General features: G+C 45.4%; 1 protein-coding gene and 1 long non-coding RNA gene across 12 annotated transcripts in view; one reads left to right on the top strand and one right to left on the bottom strand.

Annotated features, from left to right (window-relative positions):
• Positions 1 to 18093, bottom strand: part of LOC134927784 (poly(rC)-binding protein 3-like) — a 2026162-nt gene that overhangs the window by 185198 nt on the left and 1822871 nt on the right. For 7 of the 11 annotated variants that reach the window (XM_063922734.1, XM_063922737.1, XM_063922738.1 and 4 more), the window contains one exon: positions 1102 to 3132. The exons of 2 other annotated variants lie outside the window; for them this stretch is intronic. In XM_063922734.1, coding sequence (XP_063778804.1) covers positions 2775 to 3132 — 358 coding nt within the window. In that variant the 3' untranslated portion in view covers positions 1102 to 2774. Of the gene's footprint in view, positions 1 to 1098; positions 3133 to 18093 lie in introns of those variants that run through there. 2 more of the 11 variants (XM_063922741.1, XM_063922740.1) reach the window with 2 other exon arrangements.
• The window catches only part of LOC134927785 (uncharacterized), a 135392-nt gene continuing 126628 nt past the window's right edge, over positions 9330 to 18093 (top strand). Inside the window, exons 1-2 of the long non-coding RNA XR_010177729.1 lie at positions 9330 to 9586; positions 11070 to 11182. This is a non-coding gene — a long non-coding RNA (uncharacterized LOC134927785). The remainder of the gene's footprint in view (positions 9587 to 11069; positions 11183 to 18093) is intronic.

The following is an 18093-nucleotide window of genomic DNA, read 5'->3' as shown; positions in this document are numbered from 1 at the left end:
CAATTACAAACGTATCAATTACTATCCTATATCATGTGTATGTACACCTTATGAAAACCTTATCTAAGAAAAAAATCCTGTATATTTATTTATTTTAATTTATACATAAGTACTAAGGTCCATATTTCTTGTACTCTATGGTGGGTGATTAATTTCTCAGCACACATTGCAGAGCATTATGGTATGGTAAAATCACAGATTTTCCTCTACACCTCTATGGGCTGCAATGTAAAATCTGCAATGTTGGTCAAAAGTTGGAGGAGAAATGGTCCAAAATGCAGTCATGGCCTCTAAATCCAATGCTTGCTTTTTATTTTTGGAAGACCTGTATGCACACATTGTTAACTGAAATGACAATGGGCATTTATGCTACCTAGTGCCTTTTACCCATTACTAATACTTTTTATTTGAATTGGTGTGACCACCCCATTACTCCAATCCACCTACACTCATTTTAAGTTTCATGAAAAATAGTAATTCTAAACAAGGGTGTAGAGAGCCACGTCAGGCCCTGGGTACATGGCTTTAAAAAGTGGGTATGACGATGCCCGTTAATTTTAAATTATGTAAATAAATAAACTAATTGGGGGGCTGCTTTTAACACAGGGAGGGGGGGCAGTGGGGGAAGTAGGTCATACCAGTGATATTTGGGAAGATGACGCTGGCCACTAGAGAGCAAAGACTATGGCACAGGGCAAGAGTCTTTGCTTTCAATGTGTGGCACCATCTTCCCGAAGAGATCACCGGGAAGATGAAGCTGTCCACACGTATACTCCTTGGCAGTGGTCACAGTCCCCCACCAGGACCCTCCAGCAGCCCAGTCAGAGGTAATTATTACCCGCTCCCTGCTTCTCGACGCCACTGCTTCTAAATAAAAAGGATTGACATGAAGATGACTGTGATGCCAAACTAGTAAAGGTTGGACTGCCAATCCAACATTTTAAAACAATAGTTACTGTATATATAAAATCCCACACAACAAAGTAAGGAAGGACACAAAATCATTACTTTAGATAATACATCTAATTCAGAATTTTCAATAATAATAATAATAATAATAATAATAATAATAATAATAATATATTTTCCATTTTATATAATTAAATTAAAATTGCAGCAAATTATTTACTTAAATATAATTATTGTTCCATATGATCACATTGGGTAACTACATTCAATGCATGTTTGTCTACAAAGTTTGTCCTATACTTTTATCAATGAGACAATCTAGAAAAATTCTTAAAATAAGTCTAAATTGTTTATTTTACAGGTTAAACTACATGTGTTGAAACATAACCATCCTGATTCAGCCATGACTGAAATGCTGTGTAAAATGTAAGGTTTCACTAAGAGGATAAACACATATAGGAGCTGAGAGGCATAACAGACTGTTAGAAATTAACATAGTATATACAGTATTATTCTTTGTGTAACAAGTTAGTGTTAGATACTGTATAATATGCATATGTATACAGTGTTTTTGTATTCAATATTTTATTTACTTTGTTAATGGCCAATTTTATTATGTCAAATATATTAGCAATTAACCATTACATACAGCCCACAATGTAATATTTTAAAAGATATTATTTTTATTTAAACTGAGATGATTTAATTAGCCACAAGTTGCATTCCTACATCATTAATAGAATATATTTTTGCAGACCAAATGTTGACCTTTCTGTATTCAGTACTACAGTCTTAGAATGTAAGCATAGTTGCTAATAAAAAGCAACTACAAACATTTGCATCTAAAAGCAAATATGAGCTACATTCAATTTTTGAGCCAACACAAATAATTATTTCCTTATCTTCTGATGTTTTATTTCAGTATATTACTGTAGTTAACAAAGTTATATCAAAATTGACCACTAGATGACAGGCTAATACTGACTTTTTGTTTATTATACTTGTGGATTTTTATGTCATTCATTTGCACGGAAGTTAAATATTAACATGCATCTAGTAAACAAAAACAAAAAAACAGTGTCTTAGGTAATACAAATACACCCACTATTACTAAACAGACAAAAGTAGCACTGGAATTTAAACATTTGTCTTTATATTTAAATCCACATTGCACTAAAGTGATTACAAAACTTGATTTGCACTCAACAGATTAAAAATAAAGCAACTTCTAACTATTAACATTTACTTAAGTTAGTTTTTCCAAGTGATCTGTTTGGAGAACTAGTCTGTAAATTATTTTTGATATAGGCATGAATATACTTGTGATACTCTTAGGATAGGACCAGTGAATATCACTTAGTGGCCATAGTTATTTAAGGACCTACTTTAGGCTTTTATTTTAAAGTAACATCTCTTTTATTTTAATTACTGATGTATTACATTTCAAACATTGTTGATTTAATCTATTATATAAGGTGTATTATTTGTATATGTTGTTTGAAAAAGTTTTTAGTTTTAAAAAGTAACATGTAATATTTTCTAACACTAAACTTTATAAGGCAAACATACCAGGACATTTTATGCATTTAGCACCCAGAGCAGCCTTAAAATACATAATAAAAAGAAAAACAGTATGAAACATAAAATCAACTTATAAATAAATGTTAAAACTTATAAAGCATATGCTATTGGAACTAGTTACTATTTAAGGGTAATAGTCATGGAAATAGGATAAATTGAATCAGCAACAATAAACACTTAAGCAATTTAACATAGAAAAGAAATGAAACAGAAAAAAGAATGCCATGTTGATTCCTTTTGAGTAATCTACCACACAATCTTGGTAAAGCTTTGTTTTCATGCCTTCAATAGGGAGCAAACTTCTGTCGGTCAGATTTCTTAACCCCACTTGTCGATGGAATTTTGGCAGTATAAGCAGGTAAATTCCCAGTGGCCCCCGCAGTGGCCGCTGCATTTAATGCCAGGAGTGGGACAGTTTTCATGCCAAGCAGACTGGAGACAGGAACAGCATAGTGGGTGGTCGGTAAAGTTGGTAGGGGGGAAGGGGAATTGACGTTAACCGCGGAGGCAGCAGCAGCTGCCGCCAACATAGCCATAGAGGTTGGGGTGGAGGAAGGGATGGCAGACTGAGAGAGGTTCATGTTGAGGTCAACAGGGGTCGTGACGGAAGATGTCTGGGTGCTCAGTTTAGCCATCTCTAAGCTGCAAACGAAGAGAGGAACAGGAACAAGTAGGTTGGGATGGTCAAGCAAGGATAAATTTTGGGAAGAATGGAAAAGAAGGAGCAAACAAAAACAGGTTGGGTTAGATTGGTCAACAGAAAAGGAACATACATACGGAAGGTGGGAAGAGAAAGAGAGAAAAAGGGAAAATGAGGGTCAGAGGAGGAACATGTTATGTGTTAAAGAAGAGATATAACAAAAGGGTACTTTATGATTTGATGAGGAAAACATCACTAAGATAAAGAATACAGAGGTGTATGTGAATGGAAGAAAGAAATCAGATGTAGATAATGATGAAAGATGATAAAGCAGAACTTAAACAAAATTTAACATTTTGATTTATCCTTATCACTAGTATGTTTACATTTCAGCTTTGCACTTAAATTTCCAGTGTATTTCAGTATTCTTTTATAATTTGTTTGAATGATTAATACTGTAACTGTTCAAAACACCAATCTACTATCATCTATCACCTACTGTAATTAGGTTAATTTTCAGATAACAGTACAGTACACATCTTTTTGCGATAAATAGATTCATAGGCCACCTAGTTTGTGTTACAGTATGTAGTGTATGATGCAATAAATCTACTACACATTTCAATTAATGTATACAGAAAACAAGAACACTTCAGCTATCCACACATGGAACAACTTGTTCCATCCTGAATAAATATATTTGTGGACAACTGCAGATGAGGACATTAACCTAGAGAACTACTGAGGTTTTGAATACTAGGTAAGATTGCATTCGGGGGTCACACAAATACAAATATAAAAGTCCAGATTGATAAAGGATAACAACATTTATTACTTGTGTTACATTTTCAAAATGTTTGCCAACATAACTTATATGTGGTATAATGTGCAATAAGTTCTGAGACCATATAACAGCATGTGACTACAGGCCAGATGATTTTCTACAGGTGACTTCTTATATTGTATATTATTTACAGTATTTATAGCTATTGGGGCTGATGCAAAGTGAACATACACCTGTTTGCGGGGAATTTGTGCATTGCTCCAAAAATGGGTGCATGCAGATACGTGTGAGTCTTATTTCAATCACATCTACACCATTGACTGGAAAGGAGCATTTTTTATGCAGACAAAACCTAGTTAGGAAGTATTAGTGCAAATGTGGACTAGCTAAAACTGAAAATACAGTAAGTGCAAATATGCCCATTTTGAGGATTAGTGTTTGCTCCTGGTATAGGACGGACACAAGTGTAGGCTGCTGATAACGGTAACCAGGTGCACACACAGATGAATTAGCATTTTCAACAGTGGACTACTGTCTACAGTATATGGGCAAATACATGCTAATTTTTATGTTGGGAATTCTACACACAAAGGGCCTAATTCAGACCTGATCGTAGATGTGCTAAACTTAGCACATCTACGATCAGCTTCCTGGCATGCGGGGGGACGCCCAGCACAGGTCTAGTCCGCCCCGCATGTCAGGCTCCACCGCATCACACGGCGGCGATGCTTTTGTACTTGAAGAGTAGCTCCCCAGCAGCGCAGTTCCTGCGCGCTGGCAGGGAGCTACACATTGTTGTGAGGGTCACATGGTCCGGGTACGCCGGCATTGCCAATCGCAGGACTGAGACAGCCTTTGGCTGTCTGGCATGTGCCGCTGACTTGTGGCGCCGGCGCATGCGCAGTTCAGACCTGTTCGCTGCTGTGCAAAAATGCATTGCAGCGATCAGGTCTGAATTAGCCCCAATGTACTGTACTTTCAATGAGTCCATTATCTATAAAAGATTATACATATATGATCATCACTTGGGCATCACAGCAAATATATTCTCTCCACAAATGCAAGCCACCTCTCCTGACAACTGATTACTTCCTCCCATTCCTGCCTCCAAGATTTGGCCGTGGTGCTACATACTGTACCTCTGGAATTCTCCAACTCTCCCTATCAGCCTCTCTACCTCTCTACAAAACTTTAAACGGGCTCTCAAGACCCACATCTTCATCAAACCCATCCATCTCTCATCCTAACCTTCTGTTCCATGCTCCTGTCTACCCCATCTGTGCATTTCCAAAAAGTGTAAACCATCAGCTGTCCATCCTGAAATACATGATCATTGATTGGGTGCCTCCATTAAATAGAGGGGGTGATAGAGGACCTGTTTTGTTAAAGAAAGAAGCGAGGTGGATTCACCAGCTTGAGATGGTATCACCCAAAGGGTTAAATGAATACAACTGTCTCAACATTTTTGTGTGAACTTACTGTATGTTGGTATGCTTTTGATGTCCCTTACAATATGTGACAGTTGCACGTTATTGATAAGTGTGTGGGTACACACACATATCTTTTTCATATTTATGCAGCTTAAATTTTTGTATGTTTGTGTACCTAAAATTTTTTTTTTTTTTAGATACATTAATGCCTCAGACCGTATAATGTGTTATTTGGTATTTGCACTATGTTTTGTGTTTTTAATGTTTGATGTTTTAATACTATTTGTGCCTGCGAGCATCTTTGATACCCCTTTATTAAGACCAGGATATTGATTACTAGTCTATTGGTGACGCTGCTGTCAATTGTGTTCCGTATGCACTTGTTTCCCCAGTAGTAGGGAAGGTATTTACATAAGAGTGCTGTGCGAGCGCTTCCAGCGGCATTTCCGGCCGGTGGAATGCACTCGTGGCTTCCGGTCTGGTGGAACGCAGACCAGAAGTTCAGCGGCGCTGATCACGCTATTACGTTTTTCCTGGTCAGGCATTGCCAGGTACGGCTATTTATTGCTAATGTGCATAGTAGGGGATGTATTTAAGTGGATCCCCTGCACTTTGAGGAGTCTAGTCAGGGCCGAAACTAGGGGGGGGGCTAGGGGGGCAGGCGACCTGGGCGCCTGATTGGAGGGGGCGCCGAGACCCCCTAACACCCGCCGCGGCACTTTTAAACCCCCTTCTCCCGAGTGCCCAGCTCGGGGGGCGGGGTTTCGCGGAATGACGCGATTGCGTCGTGACGTCACGGCGCAAACGCGTCATTCCACGAAACCCCGCCGGAGGAGGGAGAAGGGGGAGCCGCGCAGACGAGGAGGGAGAGGCGGCTGAAGAGCGGCGAGAACCGCTTCAAATGTAAGTCAGCCCCTCTCCCTTCCTCTCTCTCTCTCTCTCTCTCCCTCCACCACCTGCCGCAATGTGTAAAATGGGGACCTGTGCCTGCCGCAATGTGTAAAATGGGGACACTTGCCAGCGTACTGTGTAAAATGGGGACCTGTGCCTGCCGCAATGTGTAAAATGGGGACACTTGCCAGCGTACTGTGTAAAATGGGGACCTGTGCCTGCCGCAATGTGTAAAATGGGGACACTTGCCAGCGTACTGTGTAAAATGGGGACCTGTGCCTGCCGCAATGTGTAAAATAGGGATCTGTGCCTGCCGCAATGTGTAAAATGGGGACACTTTTTCCTGCCGCAATGTGTAAAATGGTGACACTTTTTCCTGCCGCAAAGTGTAAAATGGGGACACTTTTTCCTGCCGCAATGTGTAAAATGGGGACACTTGCCAGCGTACTGTGTAAAATGGGGACACGTGCCTGCCGCAATGTGTAAAATGGGGACACTTTTTCCTGCCGCAATGTGTAAAATGGGGACACCTGTCTGCCGCAATGTGTAAAATGGGGTCACCTGTCTGCCGCAATGTGTAAAATGGGGACACTTTTTCCTGCCGCAATGTGTAAAATGGGGACACCTGTCTGCCGCAATGTGTAAAATGGGGTCACCTGTCTGCCGCAATGTGTAAAATGGGGACACTTTTTCCTGCCGCAATGTGTAAAATGGGGACACCTGTCTGCCGCAATGTGTAAAATGGGGTCACCGGTCTGCCGCAATGTGTAAAATGGGGAATGGGGACACTTGCCTGTCGTACTGTGTAAAATGGGGACACTTTTTCCTGGATATGAAATTTATGTTAGAAAAGGCAGTTTTTCAGGTAAAAAAGTTCTGAAAGATATATATATATATATATATATATATATATAATATTTTTATTCATTTATTTTATTTTTTTATTTTTTTATTATTTTTATTTATTTATTGTAAAAGATTTTTTTTTTTTTTGGGGGGGGGGGGGGGTGTCAAATGACTACCTTGCCCCGGGTGACAAAAATCCTAGTTTCGGCCCTGGTCTAGTGACGTGTATAAGGTGCTTCTTAGTGAGTTACCTGTGAAAGGAGAGGAGCTGATTGATCAGTGAGGATGGGTATCTAAGGAGGCTCAGGGCAGCTTACAGATTGTCTCTGTCTCTCCAACTGTCTGGATATGCTGTCTTGAAAAAGGTTACATTATGCTAACCGAAACATCGACCTACCATGTTTTTGCACTGGTGATGTGAGTAATAAATTTTCTTATGGAGCTGTTTGCATGAAAAAAGTCCCTGGTGAGTGCACCTTTATTCTGAAAGTATATTGGATACTGCTCAACAGAAAAGAGAAGTACTGGGTTAGTACCCCAGGCGGATGTTACGTAATTAGTGTGTGCCAACCTTACTGTGGTATATATATATATATATATATAAAGCACAAACAGCCCGGCACTCCCACAAATGGCAACATGCCCCGGTGCCCTCAGAGGAGTATTGACACAGAACTGAAAAAACTGCGGCACTCAGGGACTGATAGAAAAGTCAATGTATTAAGTAATACAAAACATCCATCGACATTATACAACAATAGGTGAGCTGGCGCCTGAGGGTCAAAAGGCACTTATGATTCACACCTTTAAGAGTCAAAATGTGGTGGCAATATGTTCCATTATAAAATGTATTATATATACATAAATACAAGTTCAAAGTCCATGGTTCATTTGTAAAAGGAGTAATAAGTCGCTCCACACTTAGTGTATTTCCGTTTAAGATGTCGAGAACAATAGTAGGTGAATCGCTACAGTCGCCTCTTTTTCTTCAATATATATTCAGAGGTGACATCATAAAGGAAGAACAAGAATAACCCATGCGTTTCGTCTTATTATAAGACTTAATCAGTGCGTGCATACCTTGATAGGTAACTATGGTGATGCTAACGCGTCCTGAGTTACACTCACAGGTGCTACAGTGGTTCCTATGGCAGCGGGATGACGCTGTAAGGGGCGTGACTACCACGTATCTGGGGATCCCGGAATTGTGTGACATGTTATGGGAGCGCGTCCCAGAGCTGCCGGCTGGGTCCCGCCGCCTCACTCGTGGGGGTTGTTTAGAAGCACTGTTATAAGCAGGGTAAGTTATGGCGTCTTGTTGGTTTGTCATTTACGTGATTGTATCGTTTTTGTATCCTGAAGACGGTGAGATGAGCACCGAAACGTTGATATGATATACACTATGGTGGTCATTCAGAGCTGTTCGCTCGCTAGCTACTTTTAGCAGCAATGCAAACGCAAAGCCGCTGCCCCCTGGGAGTGTATCTTAGCATAGCAGAATTGCTTAGATTAATAAAAAGGAGCGCTTGTATAAACTAAACGCACATACCTGTAAAAAAATACATTTTTTAATATTTGAATGTTACAGCTCTTTTTTGAAAAGTGCAGGAGATGGGAATTAATGGTTTTAATAGTTATGTGTCCGTCAGAATTAGCAAGATCACTTTTCCTATTTTTCCCTACCTTGAGTGCCGGGTTTGGATGGTAATAAAGCTGTGCAGCCTGTGCGGCTGTGGTGATCGCAATTAGCGGCTGCGGCTGGCGGCTCCCGTTCTCTGACAGCTCCGGCTGGTAATAAAAGCTATGCAGCCTGTGCGGCTGTGGTGAGCGCAATTAGCGGCTGGCGGCTCCCGTTCTCTGACAGCTCCGGCTTACACTCCTCCATGCGGCTCACGGCTTTTTGAAGTGCTGGTGTTCTGAACCTTTTATAGAGTTCCTCCTGATCTCCTGCTGTGTCCGTAACCAACGCGTTTCGGGTTATACACCCTTTTACTAGGACTAAGGGTGTATAGCCCGAAACGGGCCCCAGTTGTTGTTAGGTGACTGGGACGATGCATCGCTTCCAACTCCTGATCAGGCCACGTGGAGATTTGGGATTGCTCTCGGACAGACGGCTTATGTAGTACTGCAGCTGCACATAATTATTCATTAAGGGGCCTTTCTCCCCTGACGCTGCTGATTAGGATTCCTTATAAGCCTGTCACTCTTTTTATGCCCTGCCGGTTATAGCTTTTGCCTGCCTGCAGGGGCGTATCTATGCTTTGGCCAGGATGGCACTCGCCAGGGGCGCCAGCAGAGGAGGGGCGCCACCCAGCGGTGCCACCCGCGGCCGCACAAAGCGAAAAAACGAAACAAACTACAACTCCCAGAAGCCACCTAGCCTGGTACAGCTGCATGCCTATTGGCTGTATGCCCAGAGTAGGCGTGTACTGTACTTGTCAGCAGCCGCGGGATGTTCAAGGAAGTAAGCTGTGGACACAGTGAGTGAGTGACCCGCTGAGACTTGTGAGTACAGCGGTGGTGGTAAAAACATAATGTGGCAGTGGCAGTGTTAATCGTCTGGCAGCTGTTACCCCTCCGTCCCTCCTCTCACAGCCTGCATGTCAGCACAGGAACGAGTGATAGATGGTGAGAGGGAGCAGCAGCGAGTGTGCAGTGAAGTCTGTGCTGCTTTATTACTTGTCAGGAGGCGAGCACACAGTCTGTGCTGCCTGGTAGGGAAGGGGTTACAGAAAAACTGTTATCGTTCTGGCCGGAGGCATCATCTGGTCACGGGTGGCTGGTGCAGTGTGCTCTGTCAGGACAGGATGTTGCTGGTGATAGTAAATGCAAGTGAGGGTTGGAGGGAATTGAGGAGGGGGGATAATGATGGGTGGAGTGGGAGTTCCAAGCCTGAGACACCTGGTTTACACAGTGTACTATACACTGACCATTGCACAGCCCAGGCAAGCCCCTTTCTGTATTACCTGCTTCTAAGTAATCATATATTCTTATTCTTTATTAGACATGTCTTAAGATGGGTACACACTGATAGATATATCTGCTGATCAATTGATCGGCAGATATATCTATGGACGGATCGGGCAGTGTGCTGTGCATACACACTGCCCGATCCATCGGGGACTGACGTCATGAACTGGGCGGGCGTGTACATACTCCCGCCCAGTTCAGCTGTCAATCACCGCTGGCCACTGCAGCATCGTACACAGCGATGCGCCAATATATCAGCAGATATATTGGCCGTAGGCTGTGCTGCATGGCCGACGCGATATGTCTGTGAACGACGGAGTTCACAGACATATAGGCCGTACACATTGGCCGACAGACCCGCGATATATCGGCCATACAATAGAATGCCCGATATATCAGCCAGTGTGTACCCACCTTTACTATGTCCCTGCTTTCAGAGTGCAATACAGTATCAAATGCCGGTTCTACCATTAGGCAGAGTATGCAGCTGCAAAGAGCACCAGGTCTGATAAGGTGAAGGGTAGAGAGTGCAAGCACAGGGGAGAGAGTGCAGGCATAGGGGAGGAACTGTAGGCACAGGGGAGTGTAGGTACAGGCACAGGGGAGGGAGTGAAGGCACAGGGGAGAGAATGTAGGTGTTGGGGAGCGAATGTAGGTGCAGGCACTAGGGATGGAGTGTAGGCGCAGGGTGAGAGTGCAGGCGTAAGAGATATACTGTAGGTGCAGTGAGAGAGTGTAGATGCAAGGGAGAGAGTGCAGGTGCATGGTGTGGGTGCAGGTGCTGGGGAGAGAGTGTAGGTGCAGAGGGAGAATGAGTGCAGACGCAGGGAAGAGAGTGAGTCGGTGCTGGGCGGGTTCTGTAGGGAGAGACGGCAGGATACCCCTGCAGGCAGAGTCCGGGAGGATCGGTGACCTACTGGCCAGAAGAGTCCCTGCCTAACATCCATGTTCGCAATAAGCACCGCAGTCAGCACTGTAATGCACGGATGACCTCACACATCTATAACCTTGCCCACAGGTATGTACCTATGACAGAGAGAGTCGGAGTGGACGGAGCTAGGGAGGAGGGTCACATTGCCGGAAAGAACATAGGAGCTCTGCTGGGCACTGTGCTTCTGCTCCCAGTCTGAGGTGAGTGCCTGCTGTGTACTTTCTGTGCCATGTGCCTGCTGCTGGTGATTAGGCAGCTGTTGGCTGAGCGGAGGGGGTTGCCTGCTGCCCAGTGCCATAAAAAGTAAACTTTCTCTAACGTCCTAGTGGATGCTGGGGACTCCGAAAGGACCATGGGGATAGCGGCTCCGCAGGAGACTGGGCACAAAAGTAAAAGCTTTAGGACTACCTGGTGTGCACTGGCTCCTCCCCCTATGACCCTCCTCCAAACCTCAGTTAGATTTTTGTGCCCGAACGAGAAGGGTGCATACTAAGGGGCTCTCCTGAGCTGCTTAGAGTAAAAGTTTAAAGTAGGTTTTTTATTTTCAGTGAGACCTGCTGGCAACAGGCTCACTGCACCGAGGGACTAAGGGGAGAAGAAGCGAACTCACCTGCGTGCAGAGTGGATTGGGCTTCTTAGGCTACTGGACATTAGCTCCAGAGGGACGATCACAGGCCCAGCCATGGATGGGTCCCAGAGCCGCGCCGCCGGCCCCCTTACAGAGCCAGAAGACTGAAGAGGTCCGGAAAATCGGCGGCAGAAGACGTCCTGTCTTCAATAAGGTAGCGCACAGCACCGCAGCTGTGCGCCATTGCTCTCAGCACACTTCACACTCCGGTCACTGAGGGTGCAGGGCGCTGGGGGGGGCGCCCTGAGACGCAATAAAAATACCTTTTTTGGCAAAAAATACATCACATATAGCTCCTGGGCTATATGGATGCATTTAACCCCTGCCAATTTTTCCATAAAAAAGCGGGAGAAAGGCCGCCGAGAAGGGGGCGGAGCCTATCTCCTCAGCACACTGGCGCCATTTTTTCCTCACAGCTCCGTTGGAGGAAGGCTCCCTGACTCTCCCCTGCAGTCCTGCACTACAGAAACAGGGTAAAACAAGAGAGGGGGGGCACTAATTTGGCAGATAAATATATACAGCAGCTATATCAGGGAAAAACACTTATATAAGGTTATCCCTATATATATATAGCGCTCTGGTGTGTGCTGGCAAACTCTCCCTCTGTCTCCCCAAAGGGCTAGTGGGGTCCTGTCCTCTATCAGAGCATTCCCTGTGTGTGTGCTGTGTGTCGGTACGTTGTGTCGACATGTATGAGGAGGAAAATGGTGTGGAGGCGGAGCAATTGCCTGTGTTAGTGATGTCACCCCCTAGGGAGTCGACACCTGACTGGATGGTCTTATGGAAAGAATTACGTGATAGTGTCAGCACTTTACAAAAGACTGTTGACGACATGAGACAGCCGGCAAATCAGTTAATACCTGTACAGGCGTCTCAAACACCGTCAGGGGCTATAAAACGCCCGTTACCTCAGGTCGATAGGGACAACTGACACGGACACTGACTCCAGTGTCGACGGTGAGGAAACAAACGTATTTTCCAGTAGGGCCACACGTTACATGATCACGGCAATGAAGGAGGTTTTGAACATTTCTGATACTACAAGTACCACAAAAAAGGGTATTATGTGGGGTGTGAAAAAACTACCCGTAGTTTTTCCTGAATCAGATGAATTAAATGAGGTGTGTGATGAAGCGTGGGTTTCCCCCGATAAAAAACTGCTAATTTCTAAAAAATTATTGGCATTATACCCTTTCCCGCCAGAGGTTAGGGCACGTTGGGAAACACCCCCTAGGGTAGATAAGGCGCTCACACGCTTATCAAAACAAGTGGCGTTACCGTCTCCTGATACGGCCGCCCTCAAGGAACCAGCTGATAGGAAGCTGGAAAATATCCTAAAAAGTATATACACACATACTGGTATTATACTGCGACCAGCAATCGCCTCAGCCTGGATGTGCAGTGCTGGGGTGGCTTGGTCGGATTCCCTGACTGAAAATTTTGATACCCTGGACAGGGACAATATATTATTGACTATAGAGCATTTAAAGGATGCATTTCTATATATGCGTGATGCACAGAGGGATATTTGCACTCTGGCATCAAGAGTAAGTGCGATGTCCATTTCTGCCAGAAGAGGGTTATGGACGCGACAGTGGTCAGGTGATGCGGATTCCAAACGGCATATGGAAGTATTGCCGTATAAAGGGGAGGAGTTATTTGGGGTCGGTCTATCGGACCTGGTGGCCACGGCAACGGCTGGGAAATCCACCTTTTTACCCCAGGTCACCTCTCGGCAGAAAAAGATACCGTCTTTTCAGGCTCAGTCCTTTCGTCCCCATAAGGGCAAGCGGGCAAAAGGCCACTCATATCTGCCCCGGGGCAGAGGAAGGGGAAAAAGACTGCAGCAGACAGCCTCTTCCCACGAACAGAAGCCCTCCCCCGCTTCTGCCAAGTCCTCAGCATGACGCTGGGGCCTTACAAGCGGACTCAGGCACGGTGGGGGCCCGTCTCAAGAATTTCAGCGCTTAGTGGGCTCACTCGCAAGTGGACCCCTGGATCCTGCAGGTAGTATCTCAGGGGTACAAATTGGAATTCGAGACGTCTCCCCCTCGCCGGTTCCTGAAGTCTGCTTTACCAACGTCTCCCCCCGACAGGGAGGCGGTATTGGAAGCCATTCACAAGCTGTTTTCCCAGCAGGTGATAATCAAGGTACCCCTCCTACAACAGGGAATGGGGTATTATTCCACGCTGTTTGTGGTACCGAAGCCGGACGGCTCGGTGAGACCCATTTTAAATCTGAAATCCTTGAACACTTACATAAAAAGGTTCAAGTTCAAGATGGAGTCACTCAGAGCAGTGATAGCGAACCTGGAAGAAAGGGACTATATGGTGTCTCTGGACATCAAGGATGCTTACCTCCATGTCCCAATTTGCCCTTCTCACCAAGGGTACCTCAGGTTTGTGGTACAGAACTGTCACTATCAGTTTCAGACGCTGCCGTTTGGATTGTCCACGGCACCCCGGGTCTTTACCAAGGTAATGGCCGAAATGATGATTCTTCTTCGAAGAAAAGGCGTCTTAATTATCCCTTATTTGGACGATCTCCTGATAAGGGCAAGGTCCAGAGAACAGTTAGAGGTCGGAGTAGCACTATCTCAAGTAGTACTATGACAGCACGGATGGATTCTAAATATTCCAAAATCGCAGCTGATTCCGACGACACGTCTGCTGTTCCTAGGGATGATTCTGGACACAGTACAGAAAAAGGTGTTTCTCCCGGAGGAGAAAGCCAGGGAGTTATCCGACCTAGTCAGGAACCTCCTAAGACCAGGCCAAGTGTCAGTGCATCAATGCACAAGGGTCCTGGGAAAGATGGTGGCTTCTTACGAAGCGATTCCATTCGGCAGATTCCACGCAAGAACTTTTCAGTGGGATCTGCTGGACAAATGGTCCGGATCGCATCTTCAAATGCATCAGCGGATAACCCTGTCTCCAAGGACAAGGGTGTCTCTCCTGTGGTGGTTACAGAGTGCTCATCTCCTAGAGGGCCGCAGATTCGGCATTCAGGATTGGGTCCTGGTGACCACGGATGCCAGCCTGAGAGGCTGGGGAGCAGTCACACAGGGAAAAAATTTCCAGGGCTTGTGGTCAAGCATGGAAACGTCACTTCACATAAATATCCTGGAACTAAGGGCCATTTACAATGCCCTAAGTCAGGCAAGGCCTCTGCTTCAGGGTCAGCCGGTGTTGATCCAGTCAGACAACATCACGGCAGTCGCCCACGTAAACAGACATGGCGGCACAAGAAGCAGGAGGGCAATGACGGAAGTTGCAAGGATTCTTCGCTGGGCGGAAAATCATGTGATAGCACTGTCAGCAGTGTTCATTCCGGGAGTGGACAACTGGGAAGCAGACTTCCTCAGCAGACACGATCTTCACCCGGGGGAGTGGGGACTTCACCCAGAAGTCTTCCACATGATTGTGAACCGTTGGGAAAAACCAAAGGTGGACATGATGGCGTCCCGCCTCAACAAAAAACTGGACAGATATTGCGCCAGGTCAAGGGACCCTCAGGCAATAGCTGTGGACGCTCTGGTAACACCGTGGGTGTACCAGTCAGTATATGTGTTCCCTCCTCTGCCTCTCATACCCAAGGTACTGAGAATCATAAGAAGGAGAGGTGTAAAGACTATACTCGTAGCTCCGGATTGGCCAAGAAGAACTTGGTACCCGAAAATTCAAGAGATGCTCACGGAAGACCCGTGGCCTCTACCTCTAAGAAAGGACCTGCTCCAGCAGGGACCATGTCTGTTCCAAGACTTACCGCGGCTGCGTTTGACGGCATGGCGGTTGAACACCGGATTCTGAAGGAAAAAGGCATTCCAGATGAAGTCATCCCTACCCTGATCAAAGCCAGGAAGGATGTAACTGTGCAACATTATCACCGTATTTGGCGTAAATATGTTGCGTGGTGTGAGGCCAGGAAGGCCCCTAAAGAGGAATTTCAACTGGGTCGATTCCTGCATTTCCTGCAAACAGGACTGTCTATGGGCCTCAAATTAGGGTCCATTAAGGTTCAAATTTCGGCCCTGTCAATATTCTTCCAAAAAGAACTAGCTTCAGTTCCTGAAGTTCAGACGTTTGTCAAGGGGGTACTGCATATACAGCCTCCTTTTGTGCCTCCAGTGGCACCTTGGGATCTCAATGTAGTTTTGGGATTCCTAAAATCACATTGGTTTGAACCACTCACCACTGTGGACTTAAAATATCTCACATGGAAAGTGGTAATGCTGTTAGCCCTGGCTTCAGCCAGGCGTGTATCAGAATTGGCGGCTTTATCCTATAAAAGCCCTTACCTAATTTTTCATACGGACAGGGCAGAATTGAGGACTCGTCCTCAATTTCTCCCGAAGGTGGTTTCAGCATTTCACTTAAACCAGCCTATTGTGGTGCCTGCGGCTACTAGGGACTTGGAGGATTCCAAGTTGCTGGACGTAGTCAGGGCCCTGAAAATATATGTTTCCAGGACGGCTGGAGTCAGAAAATCTGACTCGCTGTTTATCCTGTATGCACCCAACAAGCTGGGTGCTCCTGCTTCTAAGCAGACGATTGCTCGTTGGATTTGTAGTACAATTCAGCTTGCACATTCTGTGGCAGGCCTGCCACAGCCAAAATCTGTAAAAGCCCATTCCACACGGAAAGTGGGCTCATCTTGGGCGGCTGCCCGAGGGGTCTCGGCTTTACAACTTTGCCGAGCAGCTACTTGGTCAGGGGCAAATACGTTTGCAAAATTCTACAAATTTGATACCCTGGCTGAGGAGGACCTGGAGTTCTCTCATTCGGTGCTGCAGAGTCATCCGCACTCTCCCGCCCGTTTGGGAGCTTTGGTATAATCCCCATGGTCCTTTCGGAGTCCCCAGCATCCACTAGGACGTTAGAGAAAATAAGAATTTACTTACCGATAATTCTATTTCTCATAGTCCGTAGTGGATGCTGGGCGCCCATCCCAAGTGCGGATTGTCTGCAATACTTGTACATAGTTATTGTTACAAAAATCGGGTTATTATTGTTGTGAGCCATCTTTTCAGAGGCTCCTCTGTTATCATGCTGTTAACTGGGTTCAAATCACAAGTTGTACGGTGTGATTGGTGTGGCTGGTATGAGTCTTACCCGGGATTCAAAATCCTTCCTTATTGTGTACGCTCGTCCGGGCACAGTATCCTAACTGAGGCTTGGAGGAGGGTCATAGGGGGAGGAGCCAGTGCACACCAGGTAGTCCTAAAGCTTTTACTTTTGTGCCCAGTCTCCTGCGGAGCCGCTATCCCCATGGTCCTTTCGGAGTCCCCAGCATCCACTACGGACTATGAGAAATAGAATTATCGGTAAGTAAATTCTTATTATAAACGTCCCGTCTCACTGCCCACTGTTGCCGCCTCCCTCCGTGTTCATTGGTACGATACTATTCTGTGGTCACACCCCTTCCATATGAAGCCATGCCCTAATATATTTCACTAAGGGGCGCCAAAATATATATTCACTTACCAAAGTTTTTTTGCTCGTGCCAGCCCTGGGTATATCAGCTGCTCAGCTCCTGTCCTAATCAGTTGACATTATGGCTGCGAGTTGTTGCTCTTTACCTGTTGCTTTTAATAATACCAAGTTCTAGGATTATCAACCCATTCATTACCGACTTCTTGCTCATTCCGTAACTGGAGGCTACATAGCCCCTGCAGTGACTATGTGTGTGCCACAAACCGCTATAATGGCTATAGATACCTTCTGACTATTCACCTTCCAAAATACATCATTTCTTCACACTTAGATTAATGTAATGCAGTGTAATGTGAGTAAGGGGCACTACTGTGTGGTGTAATTTGAATTTGGGGTACTATTGAGTGGCCACACGCTTTTTTCAGCCTTCGCCATTACAAATATGGGGGGGCGCCAGTCCCTTACTTTGCCAGGGGCGCTCGGACCCCTAGATACACCTCTGCCTGCCTGTATAGGCTGCTGGTCCCTGTCTATAGACTTTGCTTTTACTTTGGATATTCTGCCGGACTAAGTGCCCGTTTGTGTCCTAGTCTTTTGCCCTGTCTGTCTCTACCTCCAGTCCCAGTATTTCACCCTCTGCCTGCCAATCCAGGGCTCTTGCTCTATGCCTTCAGATTGCATCATCTGCACAGTGTCCACACACCATCCGTGCTGTGCCTACAAGCCACCTGCATAGTGCCAGCATACCACCTCATAGTGCTTCCTCTGTTCAGGCTGCAATCCCAAGATCTAGATGGCAACCTTAATACCAGTGTGTGTGTGTCGTGCACTAAGGGAACAGCGGGGCTTCTATTGGCCGAAGACCCTCTCACCAGCTCTAGGCGTCTCACACAAATAGAACTATAGTTTCCTAACACTATCTATCTATCTATCTATCTATCTATCTATCTATCTATCTATCTACCTATCTATATAGTCCACACATCTCCCCGGCACTCCACAACCCACAAAGAATAACTTGCTACGGTGCCCTTCTGGAGAGTGAATAGC

This window comes from Pseudophryne corroboree, chromosome 5 (assembly GCF_028390025.1).
Source record: "Pseudophryne corroboree isolate aPseCor3 chromosome 5, aPseCor3.hap2, whole genome shotgun sequence".
NCBI classification, from domain to species: Eukaryota; Metazoa; Chordata; class Amphibia; order Anura; family Myobatrachidae; genus Pseudophryne; species Pseudophryne corroboree.
Note: the sequence above shows the minus strand (reverse complement) of the source record. Positions and strands in the feature narration are given on the sequence as shown.